Source organism: Cynocephalus volans, chromosome 14 (genome assembly GCF_027409185.1).
Source record: "Cynocephalus volans isolate mCynVol1 chromosome 14, mCynVol1.pri, whole genome shotgun sequence".
Taxonomy (NCBI): Eukaryota; Metazoa; Chordata; class Mammalia; order Dermoptera; family Cynocephalidae; genus Cynocephalus; species Cynocephalus volans.
In genome coordinates, this window is record NC_084473.1 from 29,120,292 (window position 1) to 29,141,171 (window position 20,880).

General features: G+C 34.3%; 1 protein-coding gene across 2 annotated transcripts in view; it reads left to right on the top strand.

The window, feature by feature from the left end:
- The window catches only part of LCLAT1 (lysocardiolipin acyltransferase 1), a 175,532-nt gene that overhangs the window by 71,625 nt on the left and 83,027 nt on the right, over positions 1–20,880 (top strand). For both annotated transcript variants that reach the window (XM_063078755.1, XM_063078756.1), the window contains 2 exons: positions 5,859–6,027; positions 15,641–15,839. In XM_063078755.1, coding sequence (XP_062934825.1) covers positions 5,863–6,027; positions 15,641–15,839 — 364 coding nt within the window. In that variant the 5' untranslated portion in view covers positions 5,859–5,862. The remainder of the gene's footprint in view (positions 1–5,858; positions 6,028–15,640; positions 15,840–20,880) is intronic.

Genomic DNA, 20,880 nt, shown 5'->3' on the forward strand with positions numbered 1-20,880 from the left:
CCCTCTATTGAAATCAGGCCTTTTTTATACACCTTGAAATACATGTACTCACATACACAAATATACACAGAGATATACATACTTTTTAAAATTTGGCTTGCTAAGGCAAAAATGGGATCATGCATAATGTTTCACAGTTGGTTTTATTTAATTATGAATAACATATCATGGACATCCTTCCATATCAGACAATGTGAGTTACTTTGTTCTCTTAAATGGCTGCTTAATATTCCATAGTAAAAAAGTACTATAAAATATTTCCTCCTTCCCTTGTTGGTAGGCTTTACTATTGCCCATTTTTCAGCAATACAGATTATACTTTAGTGAACAACCTCATACCCATATCTCTGTGCACTTCTGTGGGTATTTCTGTATGATAGAGTTCTTGAAATATAATTATTAGTTAAAAATGTACATTTCTATTTTGACAAATACTGCCTTATCACTTACCTAAAAGGTAGTACAAATTTACAGTCTTAGTAGCAAAATGGAAAACTACCTTTACACCTATAGCCTTGCAAGTATTTTTATTTTTTCTGATGAATAGAAGGAAAATGGTATCTCATTTTAATTTTTATTTCACTGATCACTATTGAGCATAGTTCACAAAGGCTGTGTTAGGGTTTTTCATTGGAAAGTAAGTTTAGATTTATATTAGTATTTAGTACACAAGGGGTCTTCAGAAGGTTCATGGAAAGATTTGTATTATCTTTTATTTCCATTTTCCATGAACTTTTTAAAGTACCCTTGTATATAATAAATAAATAATATAAATATTTAACTAAACTTATGTATTTAAATATGTAAATATAATAAGTCAAGATATATAAAAGTCGACACAAGTTAATTTTCATTTTTCAGCTCTTTTGGAAAAACATGGGCAATTTCAAGAGCCTCCCCAGTTAGAGTGGAATGCAGTAAGTGTAACTTCAATGTACAATGTGGTTGTTTGGTTTTGTGAGTAATTTATTGACCCCTAGTCTTATGAAGGAATGAATTTGCAGTTGTTTAAACAATATGCTTAATTCATTATATACTTTATTACTTGTTATTTACTTTTTGGCCTTTAAATCATTTACTATCCCCAGTTCTGAACTCTCCACTGCATTTAGTGGGGATGTCTTTGATTATAGATTCTTTATCTTACCTCTCTCAATATAAACAGCATCAGGGACTTGTAGGTAAGAGAACCAAATTCCTCAGTTTCTTTCCCTGAAGACACCACCAATATATTCCTTACTTTTGAGGGTTTGTTTGGATTAGATGAGAATTTTGTAAAGTGCATATTTTAGGACACACCTAACATTATCAAGAGATATAGCCATATCCTTTTGAAACCTCAAATTTATAAATCCTCTATAGCATATCACTGCCCCCAAGAAGTGCTTATGAAGTAAGTAGAAAGAAAAAAGGCCCTTTGAGATTAGGATAGTGGACAGGTGGCCAGAGTCATTACTACCGAAATGGTTTGTTTTTTGATACAAGCCTTGCAGTGTTCACAATTCACCTTTGAGTTTCAGCAAAATTACAGATTACTTGCATGTCCTGGACCTTTGGGTTGAGTAGTTGACTCTGTAGGGGTTAAATATGTAAATAATGAGAGCCCTTTGTAAAGTGCCTGGCAAATATTTGATGCTCAAAGGTAGCCTATATTCAGAATTTCTGTGTTAGTAGACGCCTTAGAATTCTTCCCAGCCTCCTCATTTTACAGGTAAGGTGTCCACGTTAAGTAATGTGGTTGTGATCATCTGGCTGTTTAGTGTTGGAGCTGCATCAGCCGCTTCTCGCTCACAGACCTCTCTGATACAAGCATCTCTCAGTCCTGGGATTTTTGCCAACAAGTCCTACGTACCTTCTCTTTTAAAGTCTAGAGAAGGCTCTTTAACAAAACCAATCTGTATAGTGATTGAGTCCATGCTTATATATACCATTTGCTTTTAACATTTATCCTAAAACATGGGTCGTATTCCTTAGGTTTTTTTCACACCTCTAGTGACATGAGTAGTTTCTCTCTAGGGCCTATACCCTTGTGATTTCTTGCAGCTGCCCAATGTGTACCCTATATCTCAGTAATATCTAGTGAGTTGCAGTTCCCTGATTAAACCATGCTATTTCAAATTTCTCTGTCTCAATGTTTTTGTTTTAACTGCCTGGAATATTCTCTCCACTCCCCGCAGCCACTGATCCTCCGTGAATCTAATGCCTTCTTTAATCCCTCTTAGCAGAGTTCATCTCACCTACTTTGATCTACCCTTAATACCTGTTGCATACCTTGTTGTACCTCTATTACAGTATGTGTCACAGGGAATTGCAGTCATTTTTTACACATTTAGCTTTCCTATTAGACTGTGAGAGTAATATTACTTGTTAACACTTAACTTGTTATGTGAATAAAATAAGGAGAATCTGTGAAGTAAAATATGTTTCCTTCCTTAGCAAGGAACTGTAGGTTTCCCTAATGGATTCCATTAATTCTTGTTAGGGAGTATCCTCCCAGATTATCATACTCTAGGAATATTATAGACAACCGAATAAGAAGTCTTGGTGGGCTCTGTCTTGGTTCATGTACTCTATTTTGCCTTTTGTTTGATATTGCAAGTGTTTGAACCCCAGGTGGTTAGACACATGGGCAAGCATCAGAGAATCACATTATGAGCTAGGAAGTTAGTGGGGTAGGTGAAGATTGTATTAACTTAGTGAAGGGAAAGTGGTTGTTTGGGAAAAAATTGTTGGTTACACTTGAAGTAGTAATGATTTTCAAGATGATCTATAGTTCACTTATGTATCTCTGTATTTGGCAGTAAAAGAGATATGCCATTTTAAAACTATGCTTATTTTCCAAAGAAAGGGCTTACAACCCTTTGTAAATTACTTGGCAAATATTTGATGCTCAAAGGTAGCCTATATTCAGAATTATTTTCCAAAGAAAAGAAATAAGCCTTTTTTTTTGAAGAAAGCTATCAGTATTATACAATAAGAATGCACAAAAATGATATCAAATTGCAATGCTTGTAATTAATTTTCAATGATATAGCTTTTATTTTTTTATTTTAAAGGATTTTTAAAGATTAGATATTTAATTTACCAGTAATTTAACCAGATTTTTCTTCCAGCAGAAGCTGGCAGCCCCCATTCCTTACCCCTCCCCAAGTTCTGGTGTGCTGTACATTATGTTAGGTACTGGGAGAATATTAAGATAAGAAAGACAGGCTTTCTCATTAAGTTCCTGTGAATAAAGTTCAGAATAATTTTTGCTCGAGGTATTAAAAATTTGGTTTAGAATCGTAACATCTATATTTTATAGCCTAATTCTTTAAAGTATGTGTATTTAATCACAAAAGTAATGTATTCTTGAAAAGGAAGCATAGTGTAGCATTTTGGACTGAGTGTGGACTGTGACACCAAAGTACCTGGATTCAAATTCCAGCTTTGCCATGTACTAGCCATGCAACCTTAAGCAAATTAACCACTTGATGCCTCCATGTTCTTATAAAGTTGAGGTAAAAAAAATACCTACATCATAGGATTGTTGTGGATATTAAACAAGTTCACACATGTAAAATATCTGAGATAGTGCCTGGCATATTCTTAAAACTAGATACATTTTAGATATTATTATAATTTAAATAATCCAGAAATATGGAATCCCCCAAATCGTAAGAGCATAGTGAACATTCTTTCGGTTATCTCACATAGCATAATTTTTACATTTATTTTTTAACCTACAAACAGTAAAACTCACTTTTTAAATGTACATTCTGTGAGTTTTCAACAAATGCGTAGTCTTGTAACCACCACTGTAATCAGGAAACAAGTTTCCTCAGTCTCTGAATCTTTCCTGGTACTGTCCCTTAGTAGTCAGATCATCTCCCTACCCCTAACCTTTGCCAGCCACTGCCGTTTCCCTCTCTGATGGTTTTGCCTTGTCCAAAATGTCATATAAATAAAATCATCCAGTAAAAGAAATGATAATCTTTTGAGTTTGGCTTCTTCCACTCAGCATAATGTATTTGAGATTAACTCAAGATGTTGCATGTATCAGTAGTTTGCCTTGTTGCTGAGTAGTATTCCATTGTGTGGATGTACCACTGTTTGTTCATTAACCCCCTGGCTGACATTTATTTTCAGTTTTCTGTGATTGTGAATAATGCTGCTATAAGTAATTATGTACAGGTTTTTGTGTGCACGTGAGTTTTCATTTGTCCTGGACATTCAGGAGTGGAATTTCTGGGTTACAAAGTAAGTGCACATTTAACAATCAGAAATTGATAAATGAGGAAGAATCATGCTAGAGCCTTTGACAGAGGGAAGGCAGTTATGTATGGATACAATGTAAAGTGTAGCTCTGCAGGGAATTTAGGGGTTAGTGTTTAAATACAGAGCTAGCTAATGGCTAGTTGGCAGAAAAGAAAACAGTAGATAGGAAAAGGTAGTTACAGGTTTTCGAATAGAGTTGCAGCATTGCAGGATTTTGGTTGGGGAAAGGGTTTAAAAAAGAAGTAGTGGTTGAAAATATTGTACTTAGAAGATTTTTTCCCCCCATTATGAAAAGCTTTAAGTTAAAGACTGGGGAGAAGCTGCCTATAGTGTCTTTTAATGCAAAGAGAAGGATCTGAGCCTCAGAGAAACAAAAGTTGAAGACTTGTGGAAATTCAGATCTCTCTGAGCCTTATGTGAGCTCTGGGAATTGTTTGGCTACTGCTTTCCAGTGGTCTTTTTCTTAGCCATTACTCCCTTACCCCATATCTTATAAGTTCAGATCTAGAGTTTAGCAAAAAGCCACTTTTTAGTAGATATTTATTCTGTTGGTACTTTGAAGGATCTTGTACACACACTGTCACGTACTGGTAGAGATTTAAAAATATACTCAGTACCTAGATAAACTTGATTCTGTGTTGGTAAGGGCTTTGACCTGTTATGTTGTTTGTCTGACATTTTTAAAAAGCACCATGACATTTGAAATTTTATTTCTGTTTCCTGTTGTGATTCTTTTTAAGTGTTCAGAGGTCTTGATCTCTGGAATACCTTTTTTAATGTATAAATTTTAAGGCCATTATTGTTTTCAACAATTTTATTATCTCGAGGCAAAACACATTTTTGCTCTAATATAATTTAGATTGTAAAATCAAATGTTTGATTATTCATTTTAGGCTGTGTTTCCAGTCATTTATTTTGAAACATCAGTATTATGTTCTGGTTATGAGGATCCCTTAAAGTAATCCTTTGGCAACTAGTTTAGTAAAGCCGGTGGGGAGTCTGACTTCTATTTAACCCTTCAGCTCATAAAGAACCAGTTTGAGACCAAGGGCCCGAAGATGTTATTTTTAGATTCTAATGTAAAGAAATAACATTTCTAGTTTTTTTGTTTTGTTTTGTTTTGTTTTTATTGTAGTGCATTCTTTTAAATTGCCATCACTTTTAGGTGTACTCACCCTTAGGGAGCTGTTCTGCGGTTCCTAGTTCATATGTCTACTTCTGGATAGAATAAAACTCTGGGATATTTTAAAATTTTGTGCTAGATAACATCCTGGATAAAAATATACAGTTTTATTTTAAGCACTAATAAACTGATAAAAAGCAGAAGCTTCTTAAACTTGACAACTTTTTTTTTGGAGGTCAGACATTTACTCTATCTATTTCTAATATACTGGCATCTTGTTACACCTAATATACTAATATACTGGCATCTTGTTATGCAGGAGGGTCACCTCTATGAAATTCAGGCTCTTGTATCCTTTATCAGAGCCTTTCCTGTAGCCCTGTAGTTAAATATTATTATATGCATCATTCTGAAATTGAATTTGAGCAGTTGAATGTGTAGTAACAAAATATATCTTTTTGTTGTTGTTATCTTTCAGAATCATGGTGTCATGGAAAGGCATCTGCTTTATACTCACGCTGTTTTGGGGGAGCTTTTTTGGAAGCATTTTCATGCTGGGTCCCTTTTTACCTTTGATGTTTGTAAACCAGTCTTGGTATCGTTGGATCAACAACCGCCTTGTGGCTACCTGGCTCACGCTACCTGTGGTAAGTTATACACCAGAGAAGGAAACTGTTTCCTTGTACCAGAGTGATTCAACTTACTGATTTTGTTTTGTTAGAGTCAGATTTGGGTTGTAGAAGAAACATGAGTCCTTCGTGTTATATGAGGCATGTTAGATTTTAAAGGGGGAAATAAAAAAACTAAAGAGAAATAAAAATAATTCATGTTCTTGAAATAAAAAACCCCATTAAGAGCCATATTCAAAATTCAGAGTTTCTTTCATATTCTTCATGAATGTTCTTTTTTCTGTCATTAAGGTATACTTTATGTATAGTAAAATGCACAAATCTTAAAGGTACACGTTGAAGAATTTTTACATCATTAATTTTACTTTGCATTTCTATTATTTTTACAAAACAATGACAAAAATTAAGATTCAGATAACAGACTTTTAAAAACTTGTGACATTGATGTGATTGATTCATTTCTTCCCCAGTATTCACAAAATTTAGGGAAAAAGTGCTTTCCTGTCTGTCAGACTAGGTAACAACATCTGTAAAGTCAAAGAGCATACAATACATGCAGTAGAGTCTTGGAACACCCAGATATTCTCTGTAAGATCAGTGCGCACTGTTCTGAGCACATCTCCCTCTGATCCTGAGCTAATGATTTCCTATAGGATTCCAGTCCACACTCCTCTCCTCTGGGACTGGGAAGCAGCTTCAGTCCTTCCCAGTTGCTGCTCATCAGCAGAGTCTTCTCCAAAAATTGAGTGAGGTGTATGTAGCTGCCTTTACCTTGAATATTCAGATTGTATTTCCTGAAAGTGTTCTTTTCATTCTTTTTCTTTTCTTTTTTTTTTTTTTTTTTTTTTTTGTCCTTTTCGTGACCGGCACTCAGCCAGTGAGTGCACCGGCCAGTTCTATATAGGATCCGAACCCGCGGCGGGAGTGTCGCAGCGCTCCCAGCGCCGCACTCTACCAAGTGCGCCACGGGCTCGGCCCTTCATTCTTTTTCTTGAGCAACATCTAGAACTTAATGTTTCTGGGTTTATTGATCTGTCATTGTAGAGACATGATGAGTACAATACCTGAAGAGGAAAACAAGAAGAATACTCTTCCTTCGGTTATTAAAGGATCTTCTTTATCTGTTTTCTTTTGAAATAAGTTGCCTGTTTCCCCCCAGGTTGCAGGCAGATTGTCCGTGTTATGTTTATATAGAATAGTATCATGCTAATGCTATAGACCCTTCAGGTGGAGGTTAATTGGGAAATATTTGTAGAAACAGTGGTTGGTATGGGTGTATTTACCTTGATGGAGTAGATGTTTCTTAAGAGTCTTCTGTAAATTGAATTTTAATAAATCATTTATAATGCACCTTTTTTTATGTTTTAAAAATGAGTCCTGTGGTGAATAATTTTACAAATTGCATTCATATTACAAAGTTTTTTTTAAATTTTGTTTTTAAATTTTTATTCAGATGCATTTGTTTTATGAAACAGATACTGCTAAACTAAAAGTAGTCCTGTCTCTCCTTCCTCCTCCCTCTCCTCTTTCCTCCTATTCTATACTGCACACAAAGTTGCCTGTTCTACAGGTATAATGGAAGGGACTCCAGTATACTGGTAGGTAATAAATAACTTTGGTATGGTTGCATATTTAACTCAAATATAAGGAGAAGAATTAGAAGGTTTTGTTAAAAGGAAAAATCAAAGTAAAAACATAGGGCTAATAATGACAATAGCTATTGATCACTTATGTGGTAGATATGTGCTCAGTGCATAGGAGGTTGGCTTTATTTCAGGTGCCACTATTATCCCCATTTACAGAAGAGGACATAAAAACTTTGAGAAGTTAAATGATTTGCCCAGGGACACACATGTTAAGCCAATTATTTAAGCAGAGCTGAGATTAAATCCAGTTTGTCTGACATTAGGAGCTTATGTGATAGGAAAACCTTCAAGGATTGGTAAGAGTCACATGGAGCCTTAACAGTTCTCAGTGTTAAGAGGCTCAATGGTACCTCATGAGTGTTTCAAGAAAATAAAGTTTGGAGTTCTTTCAAGCTAGGGAATGCCTGACGTGAGAAAAATTATCTGAGAAACTAAGAACTAATAATAAAATCAGTGTCATGAGTGAAATGCTTTTCCCCACAGTGGAGGAGAAAAGTTTAGCAAGATACAATTATAGAAAGCCTTCCGTTTTGGTAGAGAAGCCAAAGACATAGGCGGCTGAGTTACCTATAAGAAGACACATATTAATAAATATTTGTTGGATGAGTGGATAAACATAAAGAAGTTTCAGGGTCAAACTAGCCTTGGTATCAGAATTATGGTGACTTCATAAAACAAACTGTGCAGTGTTTCCTCTCCTATTTTTTAAGAGTTTGTGAAAGAGTGGCATTTTTTTCCTTATATTTTGTAGAATTCACCAGTTAAACCATCTGAGTGTGGAGTTTTCTTTGTAGGAAGAATTTTGATAATGAACTTTCTTTAATAGATGGTTGGCCTAATCAAATTTTCTGCTTCATATTTTATCAGTTTTGGTCACGCATGTATTTCATGGAATTTGTTTATTTTATCTTAGTTGTCAAAAATTTTGGCATAAATTTGTTTATAATATTCTATTATATTATCCTTTTAATGTTTGCAGGATCCATAGTGATATCCCCTTATTCATTTCAGAAATTGATAATAATTCTTTTTTTTCTTGATCCGTCTTACTAGGAGTTCATAAGTTCTTAACTTATTCGGGGAACCAACTTTGGCTTTGTTAATTTTTTCTATCGTTTTTTGTTATTTCATTGATTTCTGGTATTTATTATTTATTTCTTGCTTTGAGTTTAACTTGCCTTTTTTTTAAAGCTTCTTAAAGTAGGAACTTAAGCCATTAGTTTTAAATATTTCTCCTTTTCTAATATAAACTTTAAAGATATACATTTCCTTTTAAGTGTTGTGTTAGTTGCATCCCACAAATTTTGATGTATTTTTGTTACTGTTTAGTCTGAATTATTTTCTAATTGCCCTTGTGATTTCTTCCTTGATCTATGAGTATGCTGTTTAATTTCCAAATATTTGGGGCTTTTCTAGCTATTTTATTGTTATTGATCTTTTTTTTAGTAGTTGGCCAGTACAGGGATCAACCCTGGACCTTGGCGTTATCAGCACCATGCTCTAACCAACTGTACTAGCCAGCCAGCCCACCCTTGGTTTTTAATTTAATTACTTTGTGATCAGAGAACATCCTCTGTAAGATTTCAGTCTTCTGAAATTTCTTGAGATTTGATGTATGGCATAGACTTCCATGAGTTCTTGAATGTAATTCATGTTTTGCACATGCTGGGGTCTACTGTTTAATAAATGTCAGTTAGGCCAAGAGTGGTGATAGTGTTCATACTGATTTCCATGTAGTAACACAGCTTATGTGTCAAAATCTTCAACAATGATTATGCTTTGTCTTTAATACCCTTTACTTCAGTTTTTTCTTCCTGTGTTTTGAAGCTCTGTATTTAGGCTCATACATATTTATGATAAGTGTTTTAGTAAATTGACTCTTTTTCACTGTGCAGTGTCTCACTTTATTCTCTGATAATATTTCTTCCAAAATTATCTTTGTCTGATGTTAATATAGCCAACTTTCTTATATTTACTGTTTGAATGACATAACTTTTTCTGTCCTTTTGCTTTCAACCTATCTGGTCTTTACATTTAAAATACATACGTCTTTTGTAGACAGCAGATAGTTGGGTCTTGCTTTTTTATTTGGCTGCTGGGTGGTACAGGGATCTGAACCCTTAACCTTGGCATTATAACTCTATGCTCTGACCAACTGAGCTAACTGGCCAGCCCTGAATCTTGCTTTTTTAATAGATAATCTCTATTGATCTGTTTTCAAGTTTAGTGATCTTTCTTCTGTCATCTCTAACCTGCTTTGTTATTCACGTAGCGGATTTTTATTTAAAATACTCTACTTTTAAATTCTGGAATTTATATTGGGCTCTTTATTAAGTGTCCACTTAGAACCAAGCATTTTGCTGGGATGTAATGATGAACAAGACAAATATTATCTTTGTCCTGTGTAGGTAATAATCCTCTACATATCTTTCCTAATTGTAGTTTACACAGCTTGACCATTTCTTTCTTTCCTAGCTTTCCTTTGACTGAAAGGCTTCCTTTGTTAAAGGTTAGAAGTTGACTTCCTGGGCCATTAATTTTTAGAGTTACATTTTTAAATCAGCTTTAAGTATATGAAGTCCAGTGGTTATTATAGCCTTCAAACATATTTATGTTGATGGAGGGGAGAGAGGTGAGGGAAGTGGGAAAGAGGAATTGGTAAAGGGACATGAAAATCACCTACATAGTATATTGATAAGTTAAAATTTTTAAAAAATATATCATTTAATATAAAATATTTATTTCATGGTGGTGTTTAACCACTATTACTCTCTTAGTTACAAGATGGATGTTTCTCCATATCAAAATAAGGATACTGTTCAGTTCACATAAAATTAACTATCACAAGTTGATATTTCTAAGAAGCCATCTACAAACTGTCTGTATGTTAAATAATTTCATTTATAGTCATTATAAAACCATGACATTTTGTATTGGAAACATTTAACTCTTTTCATGTCATTTACATAACTTTTTTTGGTTTTTGTTTCATCATTTATAAAATAAAGAAATTGGAGTAGATGACCTCTGGGATTCATTTCAGATTCAGCAAACATTTAGAGGTAAATTATTTTTGAGTAACAGTCATATATTGCTACCATACTTCATTTCCTTTAATGTTATCAATTTTCCATGAATCACATGTTTTTGGCTGAATCTTTCTGCAAAAACTTTGAGAGATTTTAGAATTTTCTTTTAGTACTGCATCAATGGAAATCATTGCAATCGTAATGCTTTGCAGTGTCCAGTCTAATTTCTTTGGAGGGTAAGTATAAGCAGAGTGCTTATCGACATAGACATTGGAGATAGACATTTTATTTCAGTGTTGGCTTTACCACTTTCTAGTCATTTGAACTTGGCTAATCTACTTAGCCTCTCTAAGCTTCTGTTTGTCTCTATAAAAGGGGGTACTAATACTACCTACCCACCTAGAGTTATTTTGATGACTAAATGAAATATAAATATATAGTTTTTTTAACACAATGTCTGGCATTTGGTAAGTACACAATAAATATTTGCTATTATATTAGTTTTGGGGGTAGGCTAAATTGCTATTTTAAAGAAAATTCAAAATACAGTGGCTTGAATAAAGTAGAACTATATTCACTGTCAGGTCCATGTTGACAGGGTAATTCTGCTCCCTGATGTTATCCAAGGACTCAGATTCCATCCTGTTATTCCACCAAGCCTAGCCCCAGCCTGATATCATGTCCTCTTCTATGTGGTCAAGCTTGCTACTACTTTGGCCCACTCTGAAGGAAGTAGGGAGGGGAGGAAGTCCAGAGCAAGTGCTTTCCTTCCAGACCAACCTCATATCTAGTATATAGCAAGTTGTACATATCTCTTTTGCTCACTCTGTTGGTGAGAGCTGCTAAAAGCTGTAATAGAATCTGGGAAATGTCTTTCTTCTGGGCAGCCATATACACAATTAAAACTCTGTTACTCTGGAAATGCTGGTTTTACTGGACAAGTTACCAGACAAATTCTGCAATAGCTGCTTCAACTGCTGTTGAAAGAAATGGTGAAAAACTGTCAAGAGCATCTTTTATCACTGATTATTTCATACTTTTACGAAGTGCTAAAACAGTTTTTATTTTCAAGCAAATAGTAGAATAGTTAATTTTTTTATTTAGAAGGAATTTAATCTAAAATTTAGCTTTTTCTTCCCAATAGGTGTCCTTTATTTTAAGCAATCCCAAAGAGTTAAAAATAATTCTCCACTAAAAATAGATTAGAATAAATGCACTTAAACTATTGCTTCACAGAAATTCACAGTATGATCTTTTTTTTTTTTTTTTTGTCTTTTTCGTGACCGGCACTCAGCCAGTGAGTGCACCGGCCATTCCTATATAGGATCCGAACCCGCGGTGGGAGTGTCGCTGCGCTCCCAGCGCCGCACTCTCCCGAGTGCACCACGGGCTTGGCCCCACAATATGATCTTTTCTTTCATATACTTCTTTTGTGCATTAAAGTGATTGTGTTGGCAAGATTTTTCTTGTCTTACTGTTTTTAAAGGGTACATTTTATGTGTTATATGAGGTATGGCAGTAAAATCTTTTGGATTCTTAGAGTTAGATGAGGCTCAGAGGTCACCTAGACTAATCTACCTCTGTGTACAAGAATCCCTTCTAGAACAGTTTGCGGGGTGACCATTCAGTCTTTCTTTGAACTTTTCTATAATGGGAGTGTATGTCTTTGTTCATTTCATTTTTGGACATTTCTATTCAATATAACCAATACTGTCAGGGTCAAACACTGCATGTGCCCAGAGTAGTTTTTCTTCTCAAAATTCTGAGTTTTACCAACAGTCTAATTGTTAACTAATTACCTGGGATTATGAAAATTACACGGACTTCTGTTTACACCATAAATCATGATGTAAAATTAGAGGTCATTTTCTAATACCCCTCCCAGACCATAGACTCTTTTACAGTCTGCTGATAGCATTCCAGTCTCAGAACAGAATAAGTGTTCAATATGCAAAGATTTTTGAATATAATTTCTATCTATACTGTTGCTCTTTAAAAAGTGGGTGCTTAGTGTTTGAAGAATGACTTGGGATTGCAAGGTGTTAAATAGCTAGGGATTTAGGGAGCCAGTCCTAAGCTGAACCTGAAAAGCCAAAGCAGACTTGGAGATGAGCAGCGTCATAGAGTTATTCTTACCTCAGACTAAATAAAGATCCATTGGAATGATAAATGTGAGCAGGGGCGTGATGGCAAAACCCATTCTCTGTGATCATGAGGGGAACCTCTCATCTTTGTGTTTTTATACACAGTGGAACACTTGGAGATAGTAAGTAGTGGTATAGAAAAGATCCTCAGAAATTGCTTTTGTATTTATAGTTCTAGGAGGAAATCTTTGACCAATTAGGTAAAAAACATGAGAATTGTTACTCTTAGTTCAATATAAGAAATAAAAGTATTATAAAATTTTGTGAGATTTATTAGTTTCTTACAGCAAAACTATTTTCTGTATTAAAAATAGAACAAATATCAGAAATGGGAGAATAGTGTCCTTTTTTTCAGTCTTTGGATCTGGATTATTTGAATTCGGGAGTTCTTTAGAGACATTACAACCTTATTTCTGTGTAGTGTATTTGTTATTCTGCCTTGGCAGGAGCTATAAATAATGTTGACATGCTGTATCTTGTCTGGTATTAAAAATGATTAATGTAAGCTTGAGTTTTAGCCTGCCCAAAAGGTTATATATAACTTTCAGGCATATTCTGATAGAGTGCTGGATGTCAAAGGAGAGAATGCCATATGAGATGCTCTTGGACAAACAGTCTCGGATTTTTTATTTTGACATATTCCATAATGAAAAGTGAAAGACTGTTTGGGATCCATAGGAATCCTATTTTAGAAATTGCATGTAAAGGGTTGAGATTTGGGGTTTAGAGGCTTAAGATTTTGAACTCTTTTACTATAGAACAGCACACAATAATCAGCTTCCTCTTTCTAACGATGAAGTGAAGGGCATCCTGCATTTCAGTTCTTTGCAAAAACTGAAAAGTATATCATATTTGGAAAGTAGAATGAAGGCAATTCAAATTAAACTTGTATAGTGACTTTACACATACCGCTTGGGCTAAGACATATAGTTAGTTCAGTGATATGTTTTGGTAGTTGATGGCCCTTTACAATTTCAAGTAGAAAGAGAGATATGTTTTGCTGTGGGTCCAAGCCTAGAAGACTGCTGTGATCCTCTCCATCATGAAGTCCTCCATATAGGGACTTCAATTCCCAGAGACTTTTTGGAGTAAGGGTTATAATTATTTGAGCAATTTTGAAAATTTGATGAAAACTACAGGCATTTTACCTAGCAAGGTATCTGTGTACACATTCACATATCTTTGTATACTATTTCAAGATGGGTTTATGTTTATTAACCTCTTGGAGGCTGTCCTTCCAGGGCATAATAGGTGCCAAGTTAAATATCTGTGTGCTAAGGTAAACCTCAGCCCTGGGAAAGTAACTTAATTGGTATCTGTGGGGTATCTGTAGCTACTTGGAATGTTAACACTATGACTGTGTAACAATTTGGACATATAACATTTCTAACTTCTTACTTTTCTAGTGTATTTCTTTAGCTAATATTATTTTAACTGTTTTTTCTTGATCCTGTTTATTCTTATGTTTTGAAGTCTTATTATTCTGCTGTATCACATTCTTTTAAAAAAGCTTTTTATTATAAAATTTAACAAACATACTGAAAAGTTGATAAAACACAAATGCACGCTTTAGTGAATAATTTTAAATGTAACCATCAACCTTTTCAAGAAATAAAATATTGCTAGCCCTCTAGTAAGCTACCTAGCCTCCCAATCTAAACCCCCTCCATTTTGGTAGAAGTAGCCACTAATCTGACTTTTAAGATTATTTCCTTGTTATTCTTTATAATTTTATCGTCTATATACACCTGTCAAATGTCTTACTCTCTTAGAAAGTCTTACATATGGATATTTATTGTATATTCATTTTTGTTTGTTTTGCTTCTGTCTCTCAACATTATGCTGTGTGTGTCTTACGTGTTGCTGTAGATACCTGTAGTTCATTTATTTCCATTGTTGTGTTTTCCATTGTATGACTATACCACAGTTTGTTTATTTGCTATATCCGATCAAGGTTACCATGATATTTGCCTAAGAGAACTTTGATTTTCTTATCTTTTATCTGCTTTTGGATGAATTCTCTCTTCATTTATAAGTGAAGTAAAAATCTTAACTAGTAAATATGTTACATGTAAATAATTTGAAAATTTAATATGAGACTGAAACTAATAATCAGGTTTTCTTATTATCTGTTATTTTACTTTCAAGAACTTTCAAGAACTAGTCTGTAATATACTTTTCTTCTAAATATTTCATATATATTATATTCCTGGCTATCAGAAAAGTTGATTAAACAAATTCAGCAAGTATTTGAGATCTACTATGTGCCAGGCATTGTTGTAGATCCTAGGGCTTTAGCATGTTATTAGATATATAGTTATTTTATTCTTTATATGTTGTTAAAACAGATATGTGCGTTTGTTTAAAAAAAGATCATGATACAAAAAGGTATAAAATGAATAGTTTGGCTTTCTGTTTCTTCAGTTCTATACCCAATGTTAAATTTTTTAATATCTTTTCTAGAAAAAAGAATAATAATCATATATATATATACATCCTTAAAAAAATTACGTGGTGGATTTGCAATTTTTTTTTTTATCTTAATGATATATCTTGAAAATTTCAGTTAGCATTTTTAATTAGGAAACTGCCAGAAACTTAAACTAGTAGAACTAAAAAAAGAAATAGTGCTTCATATTCTCATTCTTCTAGATTATCTTCTTTTCCTCATTTGTTATAGAAGCAAGATTCATGGGAAACACTATACTTTTATATATTTGAAATTCTAAGATTTATTTGGAGGACATGATAAAATTTACTTATGGGAAATCATAAAGTTAAATTGCTATGTATCTGTATTATTTTTTTTTAGGCATTGTTAGAGACCATGTTTGGTGTAAAAGTGATTATAACAGGTGATGCATTTGTTCCTGGAGAGAGAAGTGTCATTATCATGAACCATCGGACAAGAGTGGACTGGATGTTCCTGTGGAATTGTCTGATGAGATATAGCTACCTCAGATTGGAGAAAATTTGCCTCAAAGCCAGTCTCAAAAGCGTTCCTGGATTTGGTAGGTTACTCACACATTATTTTAAGTGGTTTATTAATTTTATATGTAATATACCCACCCTGAAACTATAGCATAACTTGGTAAACTCTACTTAAGTATTAAATACACTCCAATTTTTTTCTCACTAGGCTAAAAACAATCTCAGTTTCATTTTTTCTTAGTGGATCTGTTGTGACAGATTAATTTATTCTGATCTCTTTTTTGAAAGCTCTTACTCTAAAAGAGAAAATAAACTATTCTCAAGGAAGTAGATCCAGTGCCTGAGGACCACACTTCGAAGGATATGAATTAATAGTTCAGTAACTTTTAATTGTCATGCTTGTAAGTTAGGCCCAAAACTGGTCTGTGCAGATAAGGTGTTTGAATCGACTGATGCATTTATATTCATCTAATAATTATTAATTGAACACCTATTGGTTCTAAGCATTATACTAGGTGCTGGTATTTTCTGAACTTCTCTAATCCATTCCCCCACCCCCCACTCCTTTTTAAAAGTCTTTTTGTTGTGCTCATATACTATAATAATAATGTTTCTAGAAATGTTTCCTTTAAATGGTTAGGAATATAACGTATTCATTGCATGTTGGGGAAATAGGGTATTTAGCATTGCATGTTAAAGCAAAATTGCCCCCTTTATCAGCTTACAAGTTTTTTTGTCGTTTTTTTCGTGACCGGCACTCAGCCAGTGAGTGCACCGGCCAGTCCTATATGGGATCCGAACCCGCGGCGGGAGCGTCGCCGCGCTCCCAGCGCAGCACTCTACCAAGTGCACCACGGGCTCGGCCTCAGCTTACAAGTTAATGTGAAGTAGGGGTGGGAAACAGACTATAAATATATTCAAACCAGTTATTTATATATGGGTATATGAAGTACCCACTATACTCCCTAACAGTCTCATACATTGTATCTATATTTCTGTGATTTCTCTATGTAACATTTCTTATTTGAAATCTTTGCCCTCTAAATCATGCCTCTATCAGTGTACTGAAATGATCTGTGACTTGCGAGGGCAAAAGGGCAGGCATTGTCCTCAGGATAGAATAGTAAGGGGGTTTGTGGTTGATTTACTAAGTGTGTTTGTGTTTTAGTTGCTTTTTTGCTTATGGTGTTGTCTTTCTCTTTGCCACTTTTCCAATATAGTGGTCTCAGGATAGTCATATTTCTTACATGGCAACGGGCTTCCCCTAGAGCAAATATCCCCAAAGCACCAGCAAGAAGCTGCAAAGCATTTATGACCTAGCCTCAGAATTCATATAGCGTCATATCCACTGTATATTGTTGGTGGAAGTAGTCACCGCCCTCAAAGATTCTAGGGGAGGGAGCATAGACCTCACTCTTTGATGGGAAATGTATCGAAGATCTCAGTGTTTTAAAAACTGTCACATCCCTAAAAGTACTGAACAAGAAAGAAAAAAGAAGGCACATATTATCAGTAGCAAGAATGATAATGTCTTCCTTATCATTCCTGATCCTACCTGAAATATAGTAACAGGACATTAAGAATAACATTATGCCAATGAGTTTGCAAGTGTGTATGAAATTAAATTATACAGAAAAATACAACTGACAAAATCTGGCAACACTGACAAAGAAAATGAAAAAGTCACAGTTGTGTGTCTAATAAAGAGGTTAAATCAATAATTAAAAGCCTTCTTGCAAAAGTTTTTGGAGAACAGTGGCAGCTGCCTGATTTTCTAAACTCTTTCAAAAAAAAAAAAAATCATCAAATCAACAAGCAAAGGAAATACAGCCTTATATCATCCAACTCTTCAGCATAACTAGGAGACAGAGAATACCATAACTTTCTAATTGCCTTAAGTAGAGAAATAAATTCCAAAAGATTTCCTTCTGCCCTCCTTTCTTTGCACACCTGTGGATACTAAGAATGAGGGGAAAAGGCTTAAGAGTAGAGGGTCATGAACAGCTTAGAAAAAGCACAATCGTCCACAGAAAGAGAAAGTCTAATACTGAATGCCGAAATACTGAACAACAGGTCAGACTTGGTAGTTCACAGCACAAGATATAGGGAAATGATTTGAAAAACAGTGGGACCAAAAGGGATAGCCTCAGAGAAGCATTGCTTCTGAGGGAGAATCAGATATGTTAGGGAAGCGGTGACTTCCCTTAGAAGAGTGACAGTGAAGGAAAACAGGAAATTAAAGAATGATCCTGCAGGAACAAAAAGAGAACCAGGAAACCACTTCCCTTCATTCTCCTCCTTCCCCTAAAAAAGTAAATCCACAAAACAAAACAAAAAACCCATAACAGAATTTTATATACATAAAGGAAACTTGTGAGCAGAGGCAGAATTGAGGGAGGAAAAAACAAAACAAAACAAAACACTGTAACACAACACTTCAAACTGATTTAAATATCATCAAGCAAGCATTTGGGAAAAAGCACTTTGAGAAATTTAGCTGACTAGGAACCTTAATTCCCTTTGTCCATGTAACTTAACATATTCACAGTTCCAGGAATTAGGATATGGACATCTTGGGGGTGGGGAGCAATGTAATTATTCTTTCTACCACTTGTTAGTCGCTAGTAGAATGTCTCTGACTGTAGATCTTCTCAGTCTACAGAGCTAGTAATGTACTTAGTTTAAGAATCAGTTTTGCAAAAGGAGTAGCTATCTCCGATGGTAGCTTATCTAGAAAATTGACGAAATGGCAAATCTTATATAGTATGAAAGATAAGTTTTGGTCATATGTTAGTGTGAAACCCCAAATTGTAATCAGCTAAGAAGCCTCATTTTGCCAACCAAAGTCATCAATAAACACGTATGTCCTCAGTGTCAAGCAAGAATTTCTACTGTCTGCAGGTAGATATGATAATCTCCATCTTTCTGAAGTCTAGTGAAATTTGCCTTAAGGGTGGTTTTATCCATTTTTTTTCCATTTTGTGGTTTCTCAAGTTTTAAATTATATTTAGAATTGTTTGCTTTAAAATATTATTTGATTGCTTACTCATATTTTATAATTTGATTTCTATCTTGTATTTTCAGCACAGGCACATTTGAAGTCTAATGATACTACAACAGACCATTGCAGGAAAAAGGTCATAAAATTGTCGCTTCTGCTCAACATTTTCAAAAGCCAGAACCTTTGTGGAAATTAGTCATCTTAGAAGAGAGATGTAGAGAGCATTGCCTAATTTATAATGTGAATTCAGGGGAGGTAGATCTTCCCTCACTTTGTCTATACCGCATTTAGCACCCTGACAGAACTTTAAATTCTGAGAAATACAACTATTTGTTAATTAACTTCTGGACTTATTTGTATAACTACTAATGTTATTTACAAGTACACACTCAGTAAATACAGTATTTTCTCATGTTCTTTGTGATATAAGTTTACATAAAATTTGCATCTGTTCATATTATTCATTCATTCTCACTTAATAGAAGCCTATAGGTTACATCCTTATCCTCTTTTAAGACTGAAAATAATGTTGAAAGGAACAGTTGTCTGTCTCTTCCACAGTGCTTTTGCAGTGTGTCACATTCATAATGCCATGGTAGATACCATATTGAACTACTGAATACACAGACAGCAGTGACAAATTAACCTATCTTTGAGTTTCGGTTTTCAGAGCACTAGGTGAGTTAGTGCAGATGTTTTTATGATTCCCTTAACTATGTCCATCTACAGTAAAATGAAAAGAAAAAAATGGTGAAAAGACTTACTTTTTATTGAGAAAGAGTGCATAATATTAAAAACACATTCAAGTGAATAGTTGTTTTTTTTTTCCTAGCCAACTCTAAAACTTGATAAAAGGGAATGTAAGTCAAAGAAAACGAGGTTCTAAAATTATGGACTAAGTTTGGACAATAGAATATGCTCAGGGATTTCTGATGTCTGCTTTGAGAAGGCAATGCTGATAACATAAACGGTGTTTTAGAAAGAAGATGTGGTAGCAGATCTATGCCAGTATCTCCCGATTCTTTCTTTATAACCTGCCAGAATTCCAGCCCTCTTCTGGAAAATTCAGGTTAAAGATGGAAAGTACTATAATGGAAAACTATGAAGAAGACAAGTTATAGAGACCAATTTTAAATGATATAAGTTGCACTGTCATTAATTAACTCATAGAAGAATGGAATAAATGACATAAAAATGTGTGTTTTGAGGATTTCAAGAATGTTAAGAAAAATCTGAGAATTGCCTTAAACGTGGATAAAATATGCATTGATGACAATGAAATGGGAGAGGAAACTTTACAAAGTGTTTCTATGATGTTAATGAGAAGAAAAGAGTGAAAAGTGTTTAAAGGAAGTAAACAGATTCAAAAGCATTAGTGATATGTAAATAGAACACGAGAGGGCAAAGGCACAAAGGGGGAGAATCATTATATCTTCAGAGAAGAGGTTTGAGAGGCTGAATGATTCAACCAGTTTACCTTCCATTCTGGAATTTCTGGAATATTTACAGAATATTAGAAAAGTTTTGTAGGAAATTTTCATGGATATTGCTACTGCTCTCTTCCCCCGAGGAAACAGGTGTATTCTCGCTTGGCATGGAGAGATGCATTCCACTTGTCAATATGTTCAGACTAGAACATCCTTTACAAATATGAAAACAGTGCAGAATTAATAAACATCTGAAGAAAATGCACAGCTTTAAAGATAATCTAATACTAAAAAAATGGAAAGTTGAATCTCTGAGGAATAAATAATTCTCTGAGGAAAATTTAAACTGTGTAATAAATATCCTTAGAGATATTCAAGTGTATATGGCAAGGAGGCTGTTTGGTATAATGATTTAAACATCAGCTTTGGAGTCAGACTACCTATATTTGAAACCTGGCGTTTAGTTCTTTGGGCCTCAATGTGTCTCAGTTTTCTCATTCATAAAATAGGGATAATAATTTCACCTAATTCATACGGTTGTCTTGAATTAACTGAATTAAGTAATGAAAAGTTCTTAGAACAGTACCATGCACATAGTAAGCATTCAATAAACATTATTTTCATTATTCTATGCTATTTGTTTATAAAATTGGCTACTGTGAAAAAGAACTAAATGCAAATCTTGAAAATTTA